We start from the raw sequence: 27,852 nt of genomic DNA on the forward strand, positions 1-27,852 counted from the left end.
GGGAAGGTGGGCAAAGTGAACAAAAGTGGATCTCATAGTCAGTTTGTGTATGCCCATGCTCTCTGAACTATGTGTGGCATAAGACAGGGATGCCAGCGTTTTGTAGTGATTTATTTTGAAACTGTGTGTCTGGTCTTCTGAGAAACTTGGCACACAGTTGGCTGGAAAGTGCCCAGTCGGAGCCAGACACCTGAGAACTCTTATGATATGGGGTTGGCTGTGGTCTTAAAGGCTGGGCTCTCCAGTGGATAAATGATCATGAATGACTTTGCAGAGGAAGAGCAGGCTTCAGTCTGAGGTCAGCCTGTGGAAGGGCCAGGATTTCCTCCAGCCTGTGCCAGAGGCCACCCTCCATCCCACTCAGTCAAGAGTGCTCTAATTCTCAAGTCACATGAATGACTTATCTCAGAGGCAAAAGGGCAGAGGGCCAGAGGCTGCCTGGACACAAAGGCCCCTCTGTCATTCCGCCCCCTTCTGTAGAGAGAAGGTCAGGGCAGTGGTAATAGCAGTGTGCTGCCTTCCGCATGGCTCTGGGCTCAGACTTGCAGGAGATACCCAAGGTGACCTTTTGAGCATCTCCTCTGGGTCACCTCTGAGCTCTGTTCACCTTGGAAATGGGGACAAAGATGTTCGATGTTGCCGTCTGGAGTGAAGCCTTCATGGCATCTGTGTAGTGAGATGAAGCTTGGTATAGGCTGGCTCTGCTGGGCCAGGTGTACACAGAAAGTGGGTGGTTTGGTGGGGGCGAGTGGGCCGTGGGTGGTGGGAAGCACTGGGCACCGCCAAGCCCTGACGGTGCTCGGTGAGCACAGATGGAGGGCCGCTCGGTTCCCACAAAAAGCACACTGTCTGCTGGCCAGTAAAGGGGAACTGTGAGTAAGGTGAGAATTTGCTCTGCTTGAGAGTGAAGGGCAGTGTTTGTGCCCATGTTCAGTGAAGAGGCTTGTGCTTGTGCCTGTGCCTGTGCCTGTAGCCCCTGCTCAGGACTTGGGGCCAAGGCCTATTCTGAGGAGATGTCACATGCTGTGTCCCATGGCGCTCGACTATGCCGGCCACAACCGATTAGAGTGGGAACGCACGTGCATGACAAGACTGAGAAAATCGCTGACTCTGACTGAGGTCTTACCACATGTGAGGCAGGCACAGTGCTAAGCGCCTGACATGGATCTTCTCAGTCTCACAGAAGAGAAGATAGGTACTCCTGTTATTCCCAATTTATAGGTAAGAAAACAGAGGCCCAAAAGGGCTTACACATCAGTGAGTGGCCAGGCCTGATTTCACCCGGGCCTGACTGGCAAGATTCAGGTCTCTTTACCCTCAGTGCTAAGTTGCTTCCGTCAGGAAGGAGGATGCTCTGCCTCTGAGGCGGCATGGCACCAATCTAGTGACACCCCATTTCAGACAGTGAAGGATCACATTTCATGGGCTAGGACTCATCATGTGATTTCTAGTGTCTGGGAAGCCTATCTTCTGTGAGACTGGGGAAGAGAGAATTGGGTGGAGGAGGCACCAGTGACTTCTGCTGTGTTACACAGCACCCCCCGCCCCGGGTAGACATTCGGGCTAACTCCATCCTTTTCCTAATATAAACAATATTGCTGCAAAAATGCTCAGACATACCTTGGGGGGCACATACGCTTGTATTTGTGCAGGAAATTCACCTGGAAATAGAATTGCTGGGTTGGTGGGCACATACACTCAGAAAGGCAATCAATATTACCTAAGTGCTCTCCCAAGGGACTCATCCCATTTACACCCCTTATGTGCACCTTGCAGAATTCTCCACATACAGGCCAGCTTTTACTTTTTGCCAATTTGACTGATCTCCTAGTATTTTTGAATAGTATTTCCCTAATTATAAATTAGGGTGTACTTTTCATATGTTTCTTGACCAGTTTATTTGTCTTCTGGGAATTGACTGTTCATAACCCTTGCCCTTTTTCTATTTTAAAAAATTGATTTCTAGATGCCCACTAATTATACAGGGCATTCTCTCTCCCACCACCGCCCCAGCCCTCCACTGATTTTTAACTCTACTTATGGGTATAGTTTTTTGTGGGGGGAGGTTGTCATATTGACATTTTTATTTAAACCCAAACCTGACCATCTTTTTCCTTCTGGTTTTGGGGATTTGATTATTGACTTTTTGCCTGGGTTTGGTATATGTCCTCCTGCTCTAAGGTATAAAAACAGTCTCTGTATTTTCTATTAATAGTGTTTATGTTTAGCTCCTTCCTCCATCTGGAATTTATTTTTGTGTAGGATGTGATCCTGGTGTTCTTACATCTTATTAAAAATAACATCCCATCAACTCCACCTGAATTGTCCACATGTTAGTGAGATGCCTCTTTTATTATTTACTAAATGCCCGGTACATACTGACCTTTATTTTTTTCCTGTTGAGAGAATGTTCTGTTCTGGCATCACTTCTAAGCTGTTCTAAAGATGGTACCTTTATAAACGTTTCAATAACTTGTAAATCAAACCCCTACCTTCCATTCGTCAAAAATGCCTTGCCCATTCTCAAACACTTTTTTCTTCAAGACGAACTGTGAAATCAGCTTGGCGCATTTCATTAAGCAGTCCTATTAAATTGAGATTGGGGTTGTATTGAATATATAGATTGCTTCTGGAAGGTCTGTCATTTTTATGATATACCTCTCCATCCAGGAGCACAGTATTCAAGTCTACTTTTGTGCCCTTACGTAAAGTTTTATAGTTGTCTTAATACAGGTATTATTACACAGGACTTGTGAGATTTAATCCTAGGTACCTTATGGGGTTTGTGGCTATTGTGAGTAGGTACCTTTTTTCATTATATTTGAAAATAGGTTCTGGTTACTGTTAAGAGATGGCTCCTTAGTAGTGAGCTTCCATCGCTGGAAGAATAAAGAGAGGCTCGGGCGCTTGGATGGCTCAGTCAGTTAAGCATCTGACTTCAACTCAGGTCATGATCTTTCAGTTTGCAACTTTGAGCCCTGCATCGGGCTCTCTGCTGTCAGCACAGAAACTGCTTCAAATCCTGTCTCCCTCTCTCTCTGCCCCTTCCCCACTTGCATGTGCTCGCTCTCTCTCTCTCTCTCTCTCTCTCCCCCCCCTCCTCCCCCTCTCCTCTCCCCCCCTCAAAAATAAAAATAATTAAAAAAAAAAAAAAGAGTCTGGCCAACCAGGTAGGGACTGTAGAGGGCATTCACCACCAGGGATACACCATGATCTCCAAGGTTTCTTCCTGTTCTGAGAATAAGTGTGTCTATAAAGTGTCAGAATAGGGATTTGATTTTGGATGACCTGTAACTTTCTGGGAGGAATACCTACTTTTTCAATTTCTCTTTTTGCCCCCTTGGCCTTGAATTGTTCTCTTTGGAACCTGGATCTTTTCTGTATCCCTAGAGAGAGTCTCTTTGAGAACTGAATGAGATAATGTCTGGCAGATTCTTCTCTGTATTCCCAGGGAAAACCGAATGAATAATCCACGAATCTGGGAGTGCATCTCCACCAGCCTTGTCAGTCAGTGGTTTCTGTGGCTGTAGTACAGGTGCCCACCTCCCCTGCAGATTTTGGACCTGTCAGGGCATATGTCAGTGAATTTTTATACCATAATCTTATACAAAGGGCATAGCACATAGTAGGATCTCAATAAACATGTCTAGCTCTATCAGTCACAGATCAATGAAAGGTGAGGCTCAGAGAGTGTAAGTGACCTACGTAAGGTCACACTGTGGCAAAGCTGGCCCTCAGCCCCGATCTTTTTCCTTATGAGTCTGGTGTATCTCTCACCACTCCACAAGGCCACTGAGCCTCATTGCAGGGCTGGGAAAGAGGTCTTGGAGGCCATGTCTTTAAGATGACACATGCCCTATAGCTCTCCTGGACTTGAAGTATCTCCAAGAAATCTGCAGGAGAGAGTCATGTCAAAGTTTCCCTCTCTCTGGCCTCACCTTGGGCCACAAATAGAAGATTAAGCCTTGTATACCTCCCCACCCAGGCAGTGGTGGGAGACATTTCTACTGAAATACGCTGCCTCTCCAGGTACAGGCGTCTCAGACATCCTCCAGGGGTTCTGCAGCCTTGTAGAAATTAGACGCTTGGGCTTCAGCTCAGGCCAGGTAGAGGGGCCATCTTTTTTCCCCAGAATGTAATCCACCCCCTCTCTCCCAGACAATTAGCTCCATTGAAGCAGGAGAAACAAGAAGTACTTTCTACAAACATTGCTGTTTGGTGAAATGTGTAACATTAGGTTCTCTGATGCTCCCGAAATCCCTCTCAGCAGGGTCCCTCCTTGTTTTGACTAATCATTTCTTCTTATTACTAACTGTTATGATTAGGAGAATTGCCTGAGTACGGGCCCAGTGTTTCCAAGACCCTAATGAGCAACACGTGCAGACTTGCTCAGCATAGTGCTGGAACCACGGCTGCTCTGTCTCTCTAGGGAAGCTACTGAAACAGCTCAGGAACAAGAGCCTCCTGCCATCCTGAGAGACCCATCCCCCCACCCCCAGCACCCGGATGCATTTGCATTACTCCTGCACCTTACACCCTTAGGTGCCTCCACCCTGGGTGGAAGAGTTGCTAAGGATGAGCTTTGAGAGTGGCCAGGCCTGGACTCAAGTCTTGATTTCATCACTCACCAGCCACATGACTTGAGCAAGCTACTTAATGTCTCTGAGCTACAGTTTCCTCATATGTAAAATGGGGACAATAGTTCCTACCTTGTTGAATGTTGGGAGATGGGATTTTATTAAGTAATATACCAAAATACCTAAGGTAGTACTTTGCATATAGGGTTTGTTATTAAAACAAATCTCAGAATTGCATATATAACTCCGCAAAATGGAAACCAAAGCTCTGCTCTTACAAATGATCCTTGTAGGAATCTACTCTAGGAAAACAGCCGATATTAATCACTCAGTTAGTGGCATAAAGCACACAAGTCCCACCAAATCAATGTCTTATCCTTCTGACGACCATGCAGATGGCATAGGTGTCTGTCCACTGGAAGCCTATGTCCCTGGGTTCATTTTAAACTGGTTCCAAAGGTGGCATAAAACTGTCTCTGGGAATAGTGGGATCTAGGACTGTTAGGAAAAATAAAGCAACATGATTTCCCCAGGTTTCAACCACCTCTCATCCTTGTCCCAGGGGGAGTCTATATTTTGAGGGGAGCAACCAGGGTGCCTCACTTGCAATGGGACAGGCACCACTCAACTTTCTAGCCCTGCTGCCTCAGGCCTCCAGCACAACCGCCTCTTTGGAAGGGGCACCTCAGAACTTGACACATTACCATCTTCACACTAAGCAAAACAGTGTTCCAAATGTCTGGTGCTCATCACTCACAAATTGTAGGTAGTCCTTGGTCTTTTTTTTTTTTTTTTTGTAAGGATCTCAATAAAGTCCGTCTAAGCTTCTACTATTGAGTGGAGGTTGCCTCACTAGCCCATTTTGATGCCACTACTTTCCACCAGGTCTCTGATAAATCATTTGTGGTTTTCTGATCTGTCTTCAAACAGCCACCCCACATCCCCCAATAAGACTTGAAAACTCTGGCTGCCACTGGCTCCTATTATTGTGATGTTATTGGTGCCTGACATAGAATCTTAGGAACTGCCCCACTGCTATCCAAGGCACCTCTGTGAAGGGGGATGGGAGCACGCAGGCACATACCCCTCTCCAAAGTTCTGAACCAGCATGTTACAGGACATCACAACCCTTTCCTTTAGGACAGTGGGCATTCCTGTCCAGTTTCTCCCAGAAACTCTACACCTACTGCAGGAATGATGGGAGAGGAATTGGCATCCTCAGGATAGAAAGAGAGAGGGAGAGACAGAGCTGAACTTAGGCTGGGGAGTGTCATAACTATACATGGCACCTAAAAAAATAAAGAAAAGCTTCTTTGTTTGGTATTGTTTTTAAATAACCAGATACCAAAGAAGGAACTACAACTGAATGTGGGTCCACTTCATGTTTATTCGATAACTCTACTACATTTCTGATAATTGCAAAATTTCCCTCTTTTGGCTTATGTTACCTTCCAACCCATCCTGATTTTAGCCCTCTATGCTGTATTGAGGGCAAAGACATAACAACCAGCCTGACCTGGTTTGCTGCATATTTTGCCTCCATAAAAGACCTCGTCATACCTCTACAGCTCTGTTTCCATGTCCGCCTCTGTTCCTAGACCTCTATCTGTCTCTCTATAAAATCTCAAAGGACTTTCTCCTTTCTCCAGAAAGCTTCCCAATTATTCAGACATAGTTCCTTAAGTATCTCTTTCATAGTGAGCAATAAGTAAAGAGATGTCCCAATAGTACTGTAATTTTTTATAACCAATTCTCACCACCCCACCCATGTCTTCCTGGGCCCCCATGCCATGCTTTTTGCACCATCCCTACTCCTGGTGTCATTTTCTGATCTCCCTCTCCATCCCCTCTTAACCCTTAGCCCACATTAAAGTATGCAGTCAGTTTTCCAAACTACTGTCTTGACTCTGCTCAGCCTCAAGAACATTATCTCTGCATTCTTTTGACTTACAATATTTAAGAATCTTGAGTATCAACTGTCCTTCTTGACCCATTCCCAGACGGTATCTCCATCCTTTCTCCTAAAAGAAGACTGAGTTGAGGATGTAGTTTGCTGTAGGGGTAAAGGATGTATTTCCCTGCCCATAGGGTGAGAGAGAACAAGCAAACCCAGATTCCATGTTAAAGCCAGACCACCTCTTGAGAGGCTAAGGAGCAGATATATAGGAGCACAAGAAGGTTAAAAAGAGCTGGACCCATTCTGGAGACACAGCCCCATGCCCAAGATTAGGGCTCTCCTCCTTCCTGGATGTGTTTTCAGGGATTAGTGCCCTAAGGAGTATAGACTGGAGCACAGCCTCCAAGTCTGTACATGTAGCTCCAACTGGTAGACAAGGCCCCAGACACCATCTCTGAATATTTTGTTCTGCACTGATCTTATCTTTTCCCAGACACCTATAACTCTTTGTGTCTGTATTACTTACTTTGATCCTTAATTGTGTGTGTCCACAGATTCTAGGACCCATGGGTGTGGGGTCTTGCCTGACTAGAAAGCGTCTGGGCTCCCCAGCATCATGGGCTGTGGCTTCCATAGCTTCATGGCTTTCACAGTGCCAGCACAGTTCTGGGCATGGGGTCTCTGCTCAATGAATGAGGGGCTGCACAAGATCAATCTTAATTGAATGAATGGTTCAGGGCTCCAAATCTTCTAATAATGGCAATACTAATTATAATAGCAACTGATATTTATGGAGTTCCTCTGTGTACAGGCCACACAGCTAAACTCCTTAGGTATATTATCTCATTAAATCCTCAAAACTACCTCTTTTCAGTTGAGAGTATTAAGGCTTAGAAGTTCACCATCTCAAGGGTCACCAACAAGAGATTATTTTTGAACTTGGTTGCTGTGAACATCTAGGGTGTTCACTGGTTAGTTTCAAGGAACTATGAACCCCTCAGAGTCTCTGAAAACTCATGTTTGTGTTTAAGTATTTGTCCATTTTTCTGGGTAACATCTTTCTCTTTCGTCAAATCCTTCAAGCAGTTGTGCACACAACGTGGAGGATCCCATCTCTGGCCTGACACAGAACAGTGCAATCTCAGCCTGCACATAGGGTCTCCCTGGAAAGCTTCACCTCATTGTGGTTGTCACCCTCACCAGCTCCCCATGGGGAGGGATGCAAGTATATAGATCCTGGCTGCAGCAAGGCACAGTTAGCTGGACCCTACCTGGTTGGCACCTTGGACCAGGCTGAAGTTCACATCTAAATTCTGAGACCAGGAAGTTGGCCTTATTAAGATTCCTGATAAAGGAATTGGCTTTCAGGGCTGACCTATCTTCAGCAGATTTTCCCTTTGATTACTCAGGAGTGCTCTTATTTCCAGCTTAATGCCTACAAATAAACTCACTCACCCTGTCTCTCCAGTCTTTAAAAAAAAAAAAAAAATTCATCCTGCCCAAATCACATTAAGAAGCAGAAGATTCTATCTCAGTATGGCAACACTTGGGCTAATCTTGTGTCTCTAGAAGGATCTTTTCTGTTTAACTCTTTGAGGTCCCAGTGCCAACTGTACTCACGCAGGCTGAGCCAACCTCTCAGGCACATTCTGGAAAACACAGAGCCCTATCCTCATGACCCAGGACCTACCATGCCCCTCCCACTTAAGCCAGCTCAGTGGTTTTCCCATATTTTAAAAGGACTGAGTCTCTTTAGCCCTTTTCACAGGAAGCTTTCATCAGTAGTAACCGTGGCAACAGATCAGAGAAGCTTCAAAAAGCCTGTCTGTATATAATTAAGAAAAACGAGGACATGGACGCAAGAGCAGGGAGCTTTAGACAAGGAGACTGTGGCTCTGAGCCCCTACCACTGCATGCACTGAGGCCTTTTGCTGACGGAGATGAAGAATTTTCTTCTCTTTCTGGCCTCCCCCTCTACTCCCCCCGCCTTTTGACATTTTTGTTTGGTTGCCTCAGTTAGCCTCCTTCCTGAGGATGTTGAGTGGAGCTCTGGTTCTGGACAGACACTCCCCACAGGGGTAAGGGCCTCAAGCCCAGGGAGTGCTGCTTGGAGGGGTAGAGGTGGCCTAGCACCTTTGTCTAGGGACATTTATTCTGAGGCCAAACATGCTGTGGTCAGACTCTCCCAAGTACAGGCAAGGCTGAACAACCTGCTGGCAGGAACATGCCCTTATCATTAGGCTGATGGAGCACAGACCAGGGACCATTGCCATTTTAGCTACCCAGAGACTGGCCCCTGGCTTGCCCTGCCCAGAGCAGGCCTCCTGGGAAAAGGGGCAGGACCTAAGCATTGTTGGGAGGCAATCTTTTTTTTTTTTTATTATTTCTTTAATGTTTATTCATTTATTTTGAGAGAGAGAGAAAGAGCTTGAGCAGGGGAGCGGCAGAGATGGAGGGAGAGAGAGAATCCCAAGCAGGCTCTGTGCTGTCAGCACAGAGCCTGATGTGGGTCTAGAACTCATGAACCATGAGATCATCACCTGAGCCAAAATCAAGAGTTGGATGCTTAGCCGACTGAGCCACCCAGGTACCCCATTGGGAAGCAGTCTTAACCTGGGGGCTATTTTATTTTATAGCACTTATTTTTATCTGAAGTCATCTCATTTATCTCCATGTTTCCTTCTTTCTTTCCTTTCTTTCCTTCTTCCTTCTGTCTGTTTTCTCTCACCAGAATGTAAGTAAGTTCCATGGGAGCAGAAGTTTGTCTATCTGGCCTTTCCCTAACCTCTGAGTGCCTAGAATTACACAGGAGTATTTGTTAAAGAAGTGAGTGAGTGAATGAATGAGTAGTGAACAGGATCCCAATCACTGTTTGTGGACCAGACTCGGGCCATCTCCACAGATGTGTACTGTGAGCCCAGGCACTCTGCTGGGCTCTGAAACAAGACACACCCCTACTCTTGCGGACATGGCGGGGAAGGACACACAGCAAGACATATTTGGGTTCTTCTAGCTTTCCTTGAAAGGAAAGGATTCAGATATACGCAGTTCTGGAATCAATAAACATGGGCCCTATAGGTCCCCATAGGTCCCCATTCATGCCCCACGGATGCATTTGCTCTGGAAAGCAGCCATGAAAGAGAATGGTGCAGTAGTTGCTTTATATGAAGGCTGTGTCTAAATAAACATGAAAAAATCTTCTTGGAAACCTGCCACTTTTCTTCCTGAGCGGGGAGCAGGCACGGGGCAGCATCAAATGGGATCATCCCACCTGCCAGGGACACCACTGGATCAAGGGACAGGGAAGTCCTCTCCAAACCAGCTCCTCACTTGCCACCTTTATCTCACTAAAGCCTCTACCACTCAGGGCCACAAGCAGTCTTCCCTGTTACCACAACTGTATCCTCCCTCTGCCCCACAGCAGGGCATCTCATGCTAGGATGGGGTGATCTTAAGTTGTGCACCCTGAGCAGAGGTCAAAACCAAGTGTGAGGAGCCTCCCCTGAGCAAAGAGCTGGGACATGTGAACCACGGAGATAAGCCAGCCACAAGCTCCCACCACCAGGAAGCCACAGCGTGGTGAGTTCAACACAGAGGAAGAGATCATCACAGTGCAATAATGGAATCTGTGTTAGCATCTAGAAATAGGCTTATGGAAGCCCAAGGGTGGGGGGTACGTGACTGCAGGCATCAGAGAAGCCTCCTGGTGAAATTGAGTACTAGATCTTGGGTGGTGAGCAGGAGTTCATCAAATGGATAAGGAGGAAAGGAATTGCAGACAGAAGAGAACACTGTGCAGAGGCTCAGGGGCATGAAGGGAGTTTAGTATGCACAGGAAATCACAGGAATCTTCCTACAGGCCACAGTATAAGGCCACTTTGAGGGTCAAGTGACCAGGGATAAGATCATGAGTAAGACGACTACATGGGGACTTGAAGGATGTGGAAAGGAGGTAAACTTTTGGGCAGTTGCAGTTTGAGCAGGGGAACACTATGATCTCATGGGCATTTCAGAACCCACTCTCTGGCAGAATAGAACGGACAGGAGGGGTGCAAAGCAGTGTGGGAGGATTCACAAGAAGGCTGTTGCTCTAGGGCAGGAAAGTCCACAGGGCCTGGAGTTCTAAGGGGGTGAAGATATTGAGGAAGGGAACATTCTGAGGACAAAGAGGTGGGACATCACTGTAGTGACTGAATGTGGGGGACACAGAAGATGTGACTGTCAGGGTCTGGCTACTGATCATGCAGGGTGTCAAGCAAGGGAAGGACTGAATGGCGTTCTCTGCATTTGTCAGGTGGGATGCCAAAAGAAAAGCAGTGACGGGGGGGGGGGGGGTGCGGGGGGGGGGGGTAGTAACTGGACTGCACTTGCCCAAGCAAGGAGAGAGGAGGCCCTCCACTTTGGAAAACTTGGCTGGAGGGCGAAGAAGAGAGGGCAGTCAACATAGATGCCAGTGGTGCTGCTTTAGCTTTTAAAATAGCAAAAATCTAATGGGAGTTTAAGTGGAGAAGGTGGAGCCAGGGGAGAAGGTGAAGATTAAGGTCATGGGAGAAAGGAGATAATGACATGGGGAGGCCTCCACAGGGTGGGAAGAATGGGTGGTCCCTCTCCTGGGCAGTACCTATCTCTGCTCTACCAACCAAGGCTGCTTTCCAGTGATGGCGTCCCAAAGCTGCAATAAGATAACATTGTTAAAGAATCCTTCCACACCCAGCAGAGAGCAAGTGCTGGATGAATGTATTTATGATGAGTATGAGAGATGGTGGCCTGTGGCAGAGGCTAGGCTGTCTGCTGAGAGAGGGAGCAGTGGCACTGACCACTGGGAGCTTGTGGTCCAAATCTCATCAGTCTGAGCAAACAGACGTGTCCAAGATAGGCACTGGCCAATATGCACATTAACGAATAGTGCAGCGCAAGGTGAAGCTGGCCCGGCCGAGTAAGAACCCAGCAACGGCCATGCCAGCTACCCTCTCAGCACTAGCTGTGTGCTGATCCGAGAAGAGACGGATGTTTATCCCTGGGCAGATGGGTTGGGAATTCTTGAACGCTATTTGCAAGACTTCAGTAAAAATGCTTCATGAATCCTGCCCTGTCACAAGCCTGTATGAAAGTTGTGCTTTAGCTCAGGCCTAATGGGCTTTATATAGTACAGTACTGATTTTCTTTCACGTTTTAATAGAATCCGATTTAATATTTGCTTTCTGCTCTAGCTGCTTGCTGTTGACTGATTCAACACAGAATCCTTCCCTGGTGCCCCCCGACCTTGTTGTTATTCCCTCATTTTGTTTGTTGGCATTTGATTCCTGTCTTCAGCATGAACCACTTTACACATGTCTTCGTTCAGCTGGCGACAGTCACGTGTGTGAATTCTGAATGCATTACTATCCAGAGCGGCTGCTCCAGCAGACCCGCCATTCAGAAGGGGGGCTTTTGGGTGGGATTCATTTTCATCATTAGACATTGAGGACATGCAGCGCTTAGCTTGGGAACCTGAGGCTGTGATCTGTTCTGTTTCTGGGCAGGAGATTCTCAAAATGCCCAGCACCTTGGCTGTTAATTCAGAGATATGTTCCCTTCCTACAAAGGACTAGGTTTTCTAGAATTTAGTATTTAGCAAGGCGTTTCAACCTTTGCCACAGTGTGAACACCATCTATAGACAGAGCTATCCAGAGGGAAGAGTCTGCTCTCCTTGACTCCCATTGAGTCTGGCTGGTTTGTAGGAGAGAGAGTCTGGTCAAATCTCCTGTTATCCATGAACAGATCTGATGATCAACCTTTGGAGTACCATACCAGTGTAAGGCCAGAGTGGGAAATGGCTTTTCCCTTAGTAGGGAAGGATAGCCGGTTTCACTAGCAGGCAGCATAAGGCTGTTGTTAAAGTGCATGAGCTTTGGAATCAGGCAGACAGGGGTCTCCACACTGGCTGCAGTTCTTACATACCACATGATTCACAGCCAGTCTCCATTCTCAGTTTTAGTTTCCCTTTCTATAAAATCAAATTAATTACTGTCTCTTCTCAGGTAATAGGTGTAAAGCAGCTAGCAGAATGTCTAGAATAAATCTCTATGTTCTTCTCATGTCATGGGGTAAAAAATGGTGGCTATACGAACCTCCCAGCCAACTTGGCTTCTTGTCTTCACCAAAGCTTGGGCACTGTGAATATTCATGTATCCAGGTGATCTGGCAGCCTGCCCGACAGAGAAATAGCCCCAGCATGTACACATCACGCAGACTCCAAATCGCATGTGGTTTTGTGCAAGATGCCAGGATATGTCGGAGCTTTTGATGGGTCACTCATGTCCCTCAACCCTTGAATTCTACACAAAGAAAAGACAGGAATCCAGTAAGTGTCTACTACATATGTGTAGCATACCCTAAAGCTGGCTAGAGGAAGTGGCTTGGTCCTGAAAACCAAAGAGCTTGAACCCAGATCCCTGCACCCTCCTCTCCTTTGGCACACACGATTGCCACTGTCCCCACTGGGATGACTGAGAGGGAAGTTTAGGCCAGGTTGTCATTTCTGTCCACCATATATTCTCAGAATGGATTGGAGCATGGCGATTTGGCCTTGACGGACTGACGGTGATACATGTGTGTGACAGGGAAGGAGATACACCAAAGGCAGATGGAGAGAGGCAGGAGGAGGAAGCTTCTGCCTAGCCTCACTGGGCCCTTCTTTGTCTCCCTACAGGTGTCCCGTCAGGTCCCCGCAATGTCATCTCCATTGTCAATGAGACATCTATCATTCTGGAGTGGCATCCGCCAAGGGAGACAGGCGGGCGGGATGATGTGACCTACAACATCATCTGTAGAAAGTGCCGGGCAGACCGTCGGAGCTGCTCCCGCTGTGACGACAACGTGGAGTTTGTACCCAGGCAGCTGGGCCTGACCGAGTGCCGTGTCTCCATCAGCAGCCTGTGGGCCCACACCCCCTATACCTTCGACATCCAGGCCGTCAATGGAGTCTCCAGCAAGAGCCCCTTCCCCCCACAGCATGTCTCCGTCAACATCACCACGAACCAAGCCGGTGAGTCTGGAGGCATCTGTGCTCCTTCTGTCTGTCTGTGTGGCTGGCTCCCTATCCATCCCCGTGAAGGAACAAAGCTTCAGTCACACCCATTCTGCTTTCAGGCCTCCTCCCAGGGGTGAAGGTGTCAGGCGATGGGCATTTGTGGCCATGGAGGAAACATGGCAGAAAATAGTGTTTCACCTCTGAGAGTGAGTTGGATTCTGAGGGATATTTTCGTGCTCAGCACAAAAGCAAAGAGGGATATCCAGGCCAGCGTAGAACCCCCAGCTCTGCATCCAGCTGGGATTCAACAAATGCCTTTGGAAAGATAGATGGATGGACAGACGGATGGGTGGTAGATGGACAGACAGATGGATGGGTCTGCACGATCTTGAGAACCCTGGTGCCGCTTTATCAGAAAACCCAATGAAGGAAGCTTCCCAGAAATCATGTGATAAAGTGAGGATTGCCTTCATAGATTATTTTTCAATTAAACTGTGTAATTCAAGAGTGCATTCTCCTGTATAGCTTGCCTAAATGAATGCTCCACTGTTAGAGAGACTTCAGGTAGTTGGCAGTAGATCACTCCTGACGGCCTGTACGTCCCTGAGGCGTGCACAGCTCACCAGACATTTCCTTCTCTTCTCTTTATGTCTGTATCTCTCACTCTTCTGACCTTTTCTCTGTATTGCTTTTTACACCTCTTGCAACAACCCATTCCTTTGTATGTCCGTTTAGCCAGTCCATTCAGGCACTCACTCACTCATTTATTTATTTACTCACTCATTATTAAGAGACGGTTAGTTAGCATCTGACGTGGGCCCAGCTGCGGATTAGACACTGTGAGGAGTACAGGAACGGACAACACCGTTCCTCCCACAAAACTCATTCACTGAAGAATTTGCAGGACGTAGACACAAAATACAAACCTGCGGCATGGTGTATTCTAAGCGTGTGTACCATACACATGCAGTAAATACCGAGGGAGTTAGAAATGAGCAATCTCTCCCCTGGGGTGATGGTGCAAGACTGCAGAGGGAAAGTCTATAGGCAATAGGGGTCGTGGGCAATGGACTGTGATCTTATTTGGAATTATGGATTTTTTTCAATCAACAAATTCTAGAAGGACAGCTTGTTAGTGGAATAGCTGGAGCCAGGCACGTCTCTTTTCTCTCTCTCCCTGTGTGCAGCTCCCCTTTCTTAACCTCCTCTTCCCTATTCCGTCCTTGTCTGCTCCTCACCTCCCCATCCTCAGGCTCCTTCTGCCTCTTTCAATCCCAGGCATCTTTGATGGCAGATGATTCTTGGGTTTAAGCTGTCAGAACTCAGGAGAAAAAAAGGTGTTGTAGGAGAGCATGGCTGTCCAGATGGCTGCGTTGTTGCTGTGAACACGTGTGTGTTCGTGTGTGCATGTTTGTATGTATGTGTATGGTCACGTGTTTGCATGCATGTGTGTGCCGTGAGAAAATAGGCGTGGAAGTGTGGAAGCCTCCAGCTGGTGACCACAGCCCCAGTGCCGTGGAGACAAAGGTTGTGACAGTCTGTCTTACCCAAAGAAAAGGGAATGGTAATTTCTATATCACGTTGAACACGGAACATGGGCAGCCTTTGTTAGCAGTGTTTCCCTTGGAGAGTTTAAGGCAGAAAACTGGCTGAAATATTTTAGTGTCCCAGCTTCGGGGACTAATAATCCTGCCAGGCTGTCATGTCATGCTGGGCTTGGCTGTCTGCTCTCTCTCTCTAAGAATGTGCGAACAAACCTGCCACTTATGGCGGTTTACTTTGATTCCTGCCCCTCCCTTTCCTTACCCTGCTATTCCCGAACCTGCCCATCTGCTTGTCTTGCCATCTGCACCTTCCCAGGCTGCAGAGGCGCTGAGCGACCAGGGCTCCTGCAAGGGGCCTGGCATTGCCGGCATTCAAAGTATTTGTTTTGATCCTCACTCATTTTCTCCTCCACAAGCACATTTCTCATGGCCTTTGTTCCCCCTTTGGTGGGCCCTCTATTCCTAACCTTCCCTGATTTGGGGGTCCTAGCCCCATCCACATGTTCCAGTCTATGATTTCTTTTTGGGAATTCTGGAATTTGGGTGTCAGAAAGTTTATAATCAATAAGAGAAGGGTGCTTCTCAGTGGCATATGGTTGTTACAAAACAAATGACAAGGGGGCCCATGGGTCCTAATCTGTGGACTGTGAGGCCCTGAGGAACATGGTGCTTTCACACTGCTTTGACAGATCCACATGTGAATGCAAATTATTTTCAACCAACAGATAACTCTTTTAAAAGATGAGATTTTTCAAAATAAACACTTGGGCCTGTTCCTCTGTGAGAGGCCTTTTATGGCATCATAAAAGCCGTATCACTCAGATCCAGTAAGGAACAGGGTAGATGGACCCATGCAAGTCCACAAATTATGACATGTCTAACGTCTTTCCAGGGACCCCTGAACTCTTCCGTTCTGGGTGAAGTCCAGGTCAGCCTCCCCACCCTGACCTCGTGATATGGCACGGCCCCTGCCACCCCCCTCCTACTGTCTGGGTCATGAGTAGGTAGATAGAAGGTAAAGAATTTGACCCAGAGCTATCCTGGAATCAATTATTAAATCAAATGATAAGTGCTATCGAGGACCTATTCTGGGTCTAGAACTGCCCAAACTGAAATAGCTGGGGACCGTTGAATGGATCCTGATTGAGGAGTAGGTGAATAATTATTATCATAGCTTAACACCTCATGTTTGTTGGTTCATTTTGTTTTGTTTTTGAGTTGACAAAGAATTTTGTCATACATGGACTCATTTGATCCTCATAATTACCCATGACTTAGGCGTTGTTCATATGTTTCTGATAAGGAAGAAGAAGCTTAAAGGGGTTTGAGAATCTAGGATTAGAAGAGGGTTGGCAGGAAATCACCTTTGATTCTGCCTTCCTGTTTCCTTCCCTAAACAGTGGGCAGTCCCTCTGCACATGGAGAAAGTTTTCAGAGCCAGCCAGTGTCCTCTGGCTCAAAAGAGCACCTCACTGTGCACCCTCTGTTACTCTTCCACAATTTTCTCTGTGACACAGAACCACAAAAGACTTTTCCCTGCCTCTGGATCAAGATGGAGATGAGTGTGTGTTCGTTGAGGGATCCAAGGTGTCCCCCCACGGTGAATTGGATCTTGACAGTGGGTGTCAGTAAGGGTCACACAAGAGAAGGGTTTGGATAAGTTGGCTGCTCAGTGGTCTTGGACTTGATCTGAAACCCGATGCTCATGATTATCAGACTCTATCCTGGGAGGCTGGTTGCTGCTTTGGGCTGGTGCTTTCTTTTGTTGGGAGCTACAGACCACATCCATGGCTGGGCATGTAACTCTTACTATTCAGCAGACACAGAATTTCCATGCCCCCCCTTCTCAGGGCTGCCCAGGCACGCCACGCTGATGCTGCATCTGCTGCTATCGTGAGCCCTGCCCAGTGGAAGCAGGCAGCTCATCCTAGCTGATTGAGGTATCTAATAAAAAGAACTGGTTGGCATCAGTCCATCAGAGGGAGTCACCATGAGGCTTTCCTTGACCCTCAGGGCTGTGATCTAAGACCATAGGAGGTTTTATAATCGTCTTTTGGTCCATAGCATACACAGAGACAAGCATCACTGAGGGAACACTGAAGGATCTCTTGGGTCCTGAGATGCAGAGGGCTTCCGTATCCTTCCATAACAACCCCAGTCATGTCTATAGTCATGACTTCTCAAGGATCTCATATCACTTGGAGAGTATCAGGATCAGATCCTCACCCAGCCCATAGGCAGTGGCCGAGAACTACTATTTTGAGCACCTCCAGTGTGCCAAGCACCTACCAAGTTCTTTATAAATTGAGGTGGATCAGATGAAGAAACTGGGGTCAGAGTGCTTTCAGAATTTTCTCAGCACCTTATAGGCAGCAGTGATGTTTCTAGGTTTCAAACTCAGATTTGTGGCCATTTTATCCTCTGACTGATCAAAAATCGCATTATGGTGAGCCGGGTAAGTTGTAAGCTCCCTCTAAGCCATTGCCACATAGCTAGGCCACTTCAGCTGTCAAAAAAAAATGTCCATCATCTTTGGTCAGGGTTGGTCATGAATTATGCAAGCTCAGATTTACGTGAGGTCTTCAGGGATGCAGCCTCGCACTGAATACAGCTGCCTTGAGTTTAAAATAGACCAGCTCAGGTGGAACTCTCTCTGTTCCAGTGGCCAAGCGATCTGCAGAGAGGTTGTTATCACCACTAACTCCTGCAGTCACTCTCTGGCACCTGGCCCCAGATTCAGACTGATGGCCGGATCATCTGCTGTCAGAGAGAATTAAAGTGAATGACAAACTTTACTTCTCTTTTCTGCCAACTAGATTCAGAGTGTCAGAGTTGGGGAAGGGGACCTCAGAGGAAATCCTGGAAAAAGTAAATAAGACAAATCAGACTGGCACATCTTAAAAACCAACTTGCTGCAAAATAGAGTCCGTGAATTTAGGACCAACTAACCCAGAGAGAACAAACCCAAAGGCCCACGAGGCCTGTCTAGCAGTGGAGAGGAGCAAAACATGGCCAAGTGTCAGGCAGTAGGGAGTGGTGAGGACCACAGAGGACTGTAGAGGACAGGGCGAGCCTCTGCCCAGCTCCAGTAAGTGATGCCACACCCAGCAGTGCCAGAACTTATAAGCTGATAACCTAGATTTAAAATGCTGACAACTAATTAGAAAATTTTAAAGCACTTGAGAGCCAAACGTGTTGGCTGTGGTTTCTCACCTCTACCTCAGAGGGCTAATCTGACTTAGCCACGCCTGGATGGCAAGTGTGCTGTGTTGGTCTAGCCCTTTTCCACCATGGGGCAGTCACCTGTCTCAGCTCCTGTGCTCAGTGTGGCAGAGGTGCAGCAGGGGACCCTGCAGTTGGACCCTCTCTCTGCTTTTCACACGACTCAGGCAAGTTCACATCACTCGTATGAGTGATGACCCCTCCTTCCTCAACTGTAAAATGTAAATAATGACACCTGCTTCCGAGTGCTGTTGCGACAAGCAAATGAGACAGGACAGAAAGTGACTTTGTGACCAATGCTATGATGGGGAGATGAGCATCGTTTCTGGGCCAGACAGAAATTTGCTGGACTCTCTTCCTAGGCTTTCCTTCCAAGGCCCCTCCATCCCTTTGTTTGGAACTGATGTCATCCCCATCAGATAAATGGCATGTATGGGTTTGTCCATTCTTTGAGGGAGGAGTAGGCACTAGAAAGGTGAGTAGCGAAGTCCCGGTAAGTTGACAAGGACAGCGGAGCTAGAACCTGTATGTATACCTGGCACAGGCTGATCTTGCCACTCTGAGGAGCCTGTCTATCCTTCCTTCTCATGTATTTGGAGAAGCAGCCCTTGGCCTCTTACTTTCATGATGGCATCAACAGTATCTATATCTGACATTATATTACGCTTGGTCGGTGGATGGCCCACTATGCCTATTGCATATGGAATATTAACATATTCACTGTGCCCACAGACACAACCCATTGCTTAATTTTGTTTAAAAGGTACTGCATTACTTCTATTAATGGTCATAAGCCCCAATAGTTTGTCCATTTTTAAGGCATTTTTGAAGCTCCTAGACAATTAAAGTCACTCAGAAATGCTACTTTTTCTACAAAAGAATTACCTAGCCCACCCATTCCTCTGAACACATCACCTAATTTGCATTATTCCTTGGTTAAATATAGTATTTGCATGCATAAAGAATAATCTTTGAATATGAAAAGGAATTTTATGATATTGCAATAGATCGAGCTCTTTGGAGGAAAGATATTATGTAAATCTCAAAATTAAATATTAAAACAATATTACAGTGCTGCCTGTAAAAATTTAGAGTGTTAAGATCCATATGCTGAAACCAGTTCATTTTTAGGGGCTGGTCTCATTGGAAATTAGTAGGTGAAATTTGCTCCAAAGCAGAGAAAAGATTGAGTCAGAACTTTAAAAAGACTGGAATGACTTTAAAGAAAACTTTCATTGAAATTAATAAAGAAAGTTTAAAACCCTTAAGTAAATGAAATTTTCACTGTTCTTCATTCAATTTCATAGCTCATTTCATTGGTTTCTTCTTGTTGTTAATTCTAAAAAGATTGTTTTTATTGTTTCTTAAGCCTTGACATTGAGAAGGAAATTTTTTTTATATGAAATTTATTGTCAAATTGGTTTCCATACAACACCCAGTGCTCCTCCCGACAGGTGCCCTCTTCAATGCCCATTACCCACCCACCCCTCCCTCCCATCCCCCATCAACCATCAAGTTTATTATCTGTTTTTAAGAGTCTCTTATGGCTTGGCTCTCTCCCTAATTTTTTTTTTCCTTCCCCTCCCCCATGGTCTTCTGTTAAGTTTCTCAGGATCCACATAAGAGTAAAAACATATGGTATCTGGAAAAGGAAATTTTAAGTGGCCTCAGAAAGGTCTGGGCCATTTGCAAACAGTTTTGTGTTGTCTGTGGAGCAGAGTAGGTCAGCAGGAGTACTGCTCACGGTAAAAGTCATGGCTTCCACCCCTGCAGCCTTGGGGCTCTCCACTAGATGATGAACTCTGTGGAAAATCAGATTTTCTCACCTACCCCAGCTCCTTGAGGGAGGGACCACACAGTGCTAGGCACAGGGAAACTTGATAAGTAATTGCCAGGATCCTTTAGTCCCTACATATGAATTAGTCCATAAATGTTTGCCTTGGGGGTGGTGACAGCCAGCCAGCTGGCTAGGTATCTTCCTCCTCAGTGGCTCCTAGAAGGAAAACTGAAGGGAATGATGTTCGGATGATGCCAGCAGCCCTGATCCACTTAGAGGAGCACAGTGAGACTCACCCATACTCAAAGGAGTTTGCTTTATTTATTTGTTTAAGCATTTCAACTTTGGAAGTGTATTCATTCATTCAACACAGCCTTGTGACTGCTTTCTACAGGCTGATTCATTGGTTCCGGCTTCTAGGGGCTCCCATTCATTCAGTTTCTCAACAAAAATTATTGAGGCTTTCTGTGGGTCATACACCACTTTAAGCACCAGGAACACAGGAGCAAACAACACAGGCAAAAATCTGTGCCTTGTGGAGCTCACGTTCTAGTCCACAGCACTCACTGAGACTGAGGTCAGAGGCCCAGAAAAGTCACAGGGAAGCAGATGACTAGCTGGGAAACAGCAACACAAGGGGTCCTTCCATTGGGTTCTTGGTACTATAACCTGCTGTGATGCCAACTCTCACTTTACCAAAGTTAGGGTGCAGCCACATGCCATCGATAGAGAGTATCTCAGTCCGTAGCAGCTACTGCTAAAGAGTGACAGTGTTGGATGGGCTATTGTATTGCTCACTAACTCACCAATTTGGACTTCTCATGGACAGATATCGCTTGCTGGGCCGTGCAGTGGTTGCGCGTGGGTATTCTCCCTGTTCTGGTTTGTGAGCGGTGCCTGGTGATGCTACTAACAGCTGAGAATGCCCCACCTTGCATCCCTGCTGGGATGACCAGAGCACTTATGGGGTTTGGGGCGCCAGTGCTCATTTCACTCCACCTTGGGCCAGACACTCCCAACTATGTGGCTTGTTGAGTGAAGATGGGACACACTGCTGGCAGTTAAGATTGTAGTAATTCCTTACCCTGCTCAAAGTCCAAATGAGATTGCAATAATTCTCCTTATGGAGGGAATCTCACAGAGGGAACTTCTGATTGGATTATGAGATAGCTGCTGTTCACCCTGCGGCCTTGGCAAAGGAGGTGGCCGGGAGGAGGCATCCTCGTGATGTGTCTGCCCTGCACTTCTCTGGCACATGTTGACTCTGTGAGCCACAACTATAATCTTTGGTACAGCATGCCTGTATCCATCTTATTGGTTATTGTTCCCCAGTGTCTAGCTAGGTGCCTGAAATAATAGAAGTCAATAAATGTTTATTGAATGGATTAATGAAGTATCAAGCAAATGTATGAATGGATGCCTCATTCTTTCTTAGACTCATCTCAGACATTAGCAAATGGTACAGCTTGAACTCTGTCTGTGGTCTTTCCTTCCTCAAACATCTTTGGGCAGGTGCTGTGATGGGAGTTATGCCTCTGCATTCTTCCAGATGTTGGCGAGACCTGGAACTTCCTGGGGGCACTGTCCTCCCAAAACAAGGCTCTGTGGGAGACCCTCTTCTGTGACCTGGGCTTGCCCCTCTCTCACGGGCAAGGACCCAGCTGCTGGAGCAGGCAAAGCTGGGGGTAGTTGGGATAGCATTCCACTGCTGCTGTCTGTCCACCGGCATGCCAACTCCGTGCCTATCATTTTCACAGCACCAGCCGTGTTAAACAGGCAGGAGCACCAGGGGTTTTTGAATGCCGCAATTAACAAAACAGTAATCAAGCTAAGTGTTTAATTTCAGAAAATTAACATCTTCTCGGAGCGGATGTGAAAGATGGAGAAAAAAGGCACATTAAATGTTCTGGGTAAATAAAGGCAACACCAGACCACAAATATTTTTCAGTGCAAGAGAGACTCTCTGCCAACCCTCAGGCCTTGGGATCAGTTTCCTTCTGCGATCTGAGCTGCAGGACATCAACTATAGAATTGAGCCCTATGATTTTAAAATTTCTTTTTTTCTTCCTCCCTCCCTCCCTTCCTGCGTGCCTTCCTTCACTCCTTCCCTCCCTCACTCTCTTTCTTTCTGAACATAGCAAATACTTTATCTGTCCAGAGCAGCTCAAGGGAACAAGGGCCCCTGTGAGCATATCTGCCCCATAGAAAATCTTTATGTGTGTTTGCCCTTCTCTGAACTGCACTAGTTATAAGGATGACACAGTGAGTTCTTAAATGCACATAAGTTTTTCATGTGCTTAGGCTGTATTTTTCCTGATAGGCTGTATGGCTCCTGAGGGAAATGACCAGATCTCACTCCTCCAGTAACCCCTGTACGTCAGCATGGTGTCCTCTGTTCTGGAATGTCCTGACTGGCTTTATATAATGTTCATGGTCTTTGGTGCTTCATCAACCAGCGGGCTGGCATTTGTTTGCAGGAACAGGTCTGCATGTGGGGAGGGAAGCTTGTGAGATGCTGGGTGTGCAAGGGCCGGGTGGAGACAGGACATCGTGGTGTCTGTTGGTTTGTCTGATGTCCTGGAAGAGAGTGAGGGCCCAGGACAAGGAGTGGAAGGAAGGCAGCTTTGCAGGAATAACAGGGTGAAGTTTGAGCACAATAGGCAGCCTTGAGGCTACGTGATGAGGTGTCATAGTGCAGCAGGGAGGTCGGGCTCTCAGAGGTTGTAAGGCTTGTGCTGAACATGGCCACAGGTCCTCAGGGAGGGGACTGGAAATGTGGCTTAGTGAACAGCTTTCCTAGGGGGCATATCGCAGGCAGGTAACATGGAGAGCAGAGAAGCAGGAGATTGAGTGGATGGTTTGCAAATACATAGGAGACTTGTCAGGGCCTCCCAGAAGTGTTCAGGGATGGTGGCAAGGGGAGGTGGGGTCAGTTCTGCACATGAGTGATTTGTGGAGCTTGAGTTCCCAAGTCGAGGTATTAGTTATGCAGTTGGATATTTTCTCCACAATGTAGGAGATAAGCTTGGTTGCTGAGGGTGAATGGAGAAGTATTGGGGTCAAAGGTTTGAGAATGGCAAGTTTGGTAGTGCCATTGCAGAGATGGGGAAATGGGATTGAGCAGAGAAATTCTGCATTTCTAGAAAACATGAGGGCTCCTTGGAAGCTGGTGATCATGTGTTTACAAAGCTGCCCATCTGCCCTGTTATGTGACTTTCTCAGCAGTGCGTGGCTGACCCTACAGGAAGTTAATTGTGGATCTCTCTAGGGTTGAGTTTTGCTGGTTGTGTTCTCAGAAAAGCTAAAGGCAACTCCCACCTGAGGGTTGAGGGAGTATTGTCAATTTTGTTTTTGCAAAGATGGAACTGGGCTGGATAATGAGGGACACAAGTAAGGGAAAGGGCTGATGCATGGGGTGGAAGTCAAGGCTGAGGGGGCTGGAGGAGCCAACAAAAGTTGCAGTGGACTCATCAGAGATTGCAGAGGAAGAAGAAAACTTGAATTTGTGGCTTTGAATATGGATGTCAGGTGAGGCCGAATCCAAGTGTCAGATGTGGAAGAGTTGTGGGGGTCAGGGAACAGAAAGTACATTATTCTGGTGGATATGCAAGTTATCCACTGAAGACAGGATGGAGAAGACAGGAGCCCAAGTCTTCAGTGAGTTGGGACTGGTGGTGGGAGGGAGTACACAGTGGTCCCAAGCTTGGAGCGCTGTGGCCCAGCTGAGTGACATTTTAACAGAGGGTGTGGAGGATGGTGAGCCATGTTGTGGAAGTAGTGACTGGAAACAAGGAGGACACAGTCCACTTCCCAACCCAGAGGTGTGCCAGACACGAAACTGTAAACCACCACCCTTCAGAGGTCTGCAGGCAGAGGTGTCCCCGGGAGTCAGAGTCCAGGGGAGGGAGACCTGTACCATTGTGGGGATGGTGACATGCAGAGAGGGGCTCACAGCTGGGCATTGCAGGAAGGAAACTTGCCCGCAGGATGAGGGGTCTGGGCCCCACGGCCAGGAGACTTCCATCTCCAGGCTCGGGGAGGACAGTCACAGAGACTGTAGGCACAGTTCACAGCCCAGTGTCAGTAGTGGCAATGTCAGTCTTAGGGTGATGGCGGTGGGTTTCCCAGCTGTGGGGGGCACCCTGCTGAAGATGTGCGGGTGACAGCCAGGGAGCAGGCACACAACGGGGGATTCTATGAACTGCCTTCTGTGATCAAACATTCAACAAACAGGATCTGCCACAGTGCTTGCCCCACACCCGGAAAGGATGACAGACCTGCAGGAGGCAGAGCTGATGGATCCGTCCTCAGCCTCGCTGTCCTGGGACAGGCACCGCCTGACAAGTGCCCCTCATACACTCACATATCCTTCCAGAGCCTCCCACTGCCACAGGGCCAAAGCACTCAGGTTTGCATCCTTAGGGCCATTTCCTGGTATGCTTTCTGGTTACCCCAGCAGGGAGGAGGAGCCAGGTGGGGTGACCTAGGAGGGTCTCAGGACCCCACTAGCTGTGATGCTTTCTTCCTGTGGCACAGGGCTCCACACAATTCCACCTCCCTGCTGGGGACCCCTGATATCCCTGAGGAACTGTACCCCCCCAACCCCGTACTGGGCACCCTCAGTGCCTGGTGCCTGAGTGCAGGGGGAGGGGAGCGATGGCTGGAACCATCATTCCTACTCTGCTCTCGCCTGCTGAGGACTTAGGGAAGTCACTTTCCCTTCAGCCTTCAGTGCTCAAATCCATAAATTGTAAGAATTGGCAGAAAACTGAGTGACCTCAGATGTCCTTTCAAAGTTTTACATTCTGATTTTTAGATTTCTAGACAAATAGTTTTCAAATTTGAGTGTGCCTCAGAATCCCCTGGAGGACTTGTTAAAACACAGATTGTTGAGCCCTACCCCCAGCATTTCTGATCCAGTAAGTCTGGAGTGGGGCTCAAGATTCTACATTTCATGTCAGCTCCCAGGTGAACTGGGATCACAGTTTGAGAACTAGCAGGGTCAGTTGGATGATCCCAACAAAGAACCCTCCCTTCATCAGCACTAATATCACAAATGAGAGCCTCTTCTATAAACCTGCATCCCCAGAACAGCCCCCAGCCTCCAACCCCCAGTTGTCACACCCCCTCCCTTGTCTTGGAACCAAGCCCTTCATGGATGGACCCAAGATGGAAGCACCTATATGATATAGGACTGACTCAGCCACCCAGGCCTGAAGCCCTCACTTTCTCTCCCACTCCTGCTTCGCTGAGCCCACAGAGAGACTCAGCCAATATTCTACAACAGAATCAAAATGATGCCACCCCCACAAAGCAGTCCTCTGTCCTTAGTTGACCCCAAGGTAAAGAGGGAGATTGGAACAGGGCGTCAGGGTCAGCTCAAGGCAAGCCCAGAGCAAAAGCCAAGAAGCCAATGTCCACAATAGGAGAAAACAATTAGAAATATAATTAATTCTGCTTTTGTATTCATATCCAGTCTCCAAACTAATTGCTTATTTGTTTAATCTACTTTGGCCAGAAGTGTTACTGCACCAAAAATATTTAATGAGTCAGGCTTCCTAATGTAAAATTCAAGCATATTTGTGCAATGAAATGAGTTTTCATCATCAGAGGGAGAACCTGTTATCTGAGCAATACCTTCTCAACAAAGTTATCTCCTAGAATAGAAATGTCAGAGGAAACACAATTCCTCATTTGCACAGTTCGTCTGTGTGCAAACTGTTCCTCTTTGTCTTCAGTAACTGGTGGACCTGAAGTCCTTAGCTGACATTTAAATCTAGATTTTAGTTTTTTCCTAAGAATGCGTTTCATATAAGGAACAAGATAACCTACCATACCAGCCCCTCAGTCCCAATCTCATCACCCACGCCGTTTATGAGCACCCATAATTTAGTCTGAGGCCTCAAAGGGACTTGTGGAGGCTGCCCAGCACTTTTGGATCTCTTTGTGACCCCTTCAGAGTCTGGGCTGGGGAGATAGGAAATGGACTGGCTTCTGGGCTCTGGGACTCCTGCTTCTGATTCACCCAGAGCAGCTGAATGGTTCTGCTTCTCCTTTAATGCTTCAGGGAAAATTTTGTTAGGAGAAAGGATTCCACAGCTCTTAATAAAAGAAGGAAAATTAGAAAACTGCTAATGCTAGGGTAGCATTTCATCTGAAACCTCCCAGTGAGTTGGGGTGGCCCCAGCCTCCCAGCCTCTGCCTCTGTGCTATGTAAAGCACTCCTGCCCCTGAGCTCCCAGGATGGCTCTATTCAGACCCACTCCGTATTCCTCCCCAGGGGCACTGCACCTGCTCCACAGAAGGCACTTGACAACCTTGCCTGCCCTCCCGGCTGAGCCTTTATCCCTGGAGGGCCGCTGTCTATGTTAGGTATAGGTACATGATTTTCTGACCCTTTAACTTCCAGTGTCTTTAGAGAAGAGACTGAAATCACTCCAGTAAAAGCAAACCCTTATGGGACATCTATTATGTGCTAACACAGTAGGAAGAGGCTAAAAACATGACTTCTACTCTAAAGAGTTTATTCCAGTGATGGAGAGCAGAGATGAGCACTTGGAAAGTTAGATCTGTCCCAAGGTAGCGATTACAGCCCAATGAGAGTTACTAAAATAAGGTCTTTGAGTTGGGGGGAGGGGGAGATGGGGTGCTCTGGTAGGCATGGTCAGGTGGGGCTTAAGGCAGGGCAGTGTGTTGTGTGATCTGTGCTTCTGAAGTCTACTGGATTACAAAAAGACATGTCAGAGATCCCCAAAGCTGGGTTCTACTGGGACATGGTGTGTGGAGTAGTTAGAGGAAATCAGTGGGGTCCTCTGTGGACCAGTTGGGAGGCAACCTGGACCGGCCATTGGCTGCCATGTTGTTTACTGTTAAGAGGGGGCACTGGGACCTTTTCCAGTGGGGAACCATTGACGGTTTTTGAGCATCAGAGGAACCTGGGTGAATCAAGCTTTGGAAAGATTAATCTGGCTGCAGTGTAGTTTGAAGTGAAGAGGCCCAAAAGTGTACAAGAGAGGTGGGACTGGATATCAGGTGTAAGGAGATACAGGTGACAAAACCAGGAGGAAGACAAGGACAGAGCCAAGGAAGTATCTGTGACCCCTGGACCTGAGTCATACTATAAGATGAGTGGGCCTTGGCTCATCCTCTCCTCTGAGCCAAAGGTCTCTTTGTCCTCAAGGACAAGGCACCTTATTGTTTACATCCTAGATTACTTACAAGAAAAACTTTTGGTCATCTTGAGATGTCACAGGAAACCATCTGTCTTCTGGGACGCTTATCATACCAACCTCTGGGGAACCCTACCATTAACCTTCCCCTTATCCAAGCTATTCTTCTCCATCATTTCTATCCTGACTGGGTAGACATGTTTATGTATCCCCTCAAAGATATTTATCAAATAAATACCCACACTGTCACTGGATTGTGCTTTTCACATTTACTTCCAGGACTATGCCCAGGCATTGATCTGCATATGTCAAGAGTAGTGGACCCAGAAGGAGACTATGAGGTGGTTGCTAAGACCCCTGGCCTGGCAGAATAGTTCTAAGTGGAGGGAGATATGGTCCGTACAGGGTGTATCCTCAGGACATTTGAAAGATCCATAACATAAGAATTAATACTTCTGTTTTACAGTTGATGAATTTCAGGCCCCAAGAAGTTAAGTAAGCTTAGTCCAAGATTGCACTGTATGCAGATGGCAGAATGGGAACCCACATGTCTCTACAGCGCCTCCAGGCCCTATAGTTCTTCTCTATGTTTGCCAATTCCTACTGCCCTAGGCTGGGGCCCAGGATCCTGACTATTCCTTACCCTGCCTTGT

At 47.2% G+C, this 27,852-nt stretch overlaps 1 protein-coding gene across 2 annotated transcripts in view; it reads left to right on the top strand.

Moving 5' to 3' along the window:
• The window catches only part of EPHB1 (EPH receptor B1), a 432,844-nt gene that overhangs the window by 298,716 nt on the left and 106,276 nt on the right, over positions 1–27,852 (top strand). For both annotated transcript variants that reach the window (XM_058729964.1, XM_058729965.1), the window contains exon 5: positions 13,167–13,502. In XM_058729964.1, coding sequence (XP_058585947.1) covers positions 13,167–13,502 — 336 coding nt within the window. The remainder of the gene's footprint in view (positions 1–13,166; positions 13,503–27,852) is intronic.

This window comes from Neofelis nebulosa, chromosome 5 (genome assembly GCF_028018385.1).
Source record: "Neofelis nebulosa isolate mNeoNeb1 chromosome 5, mNeoNeb1.pri, whole genome shotgun sequence".
In the NCBI taxonomy this organism is placed as follows: domain Eukaryota; kingdom Metazoa; phylum Chordata; class Mammalia; order Carnivora; family Felidae; genus Neofelis; species Neofelis nebulosa.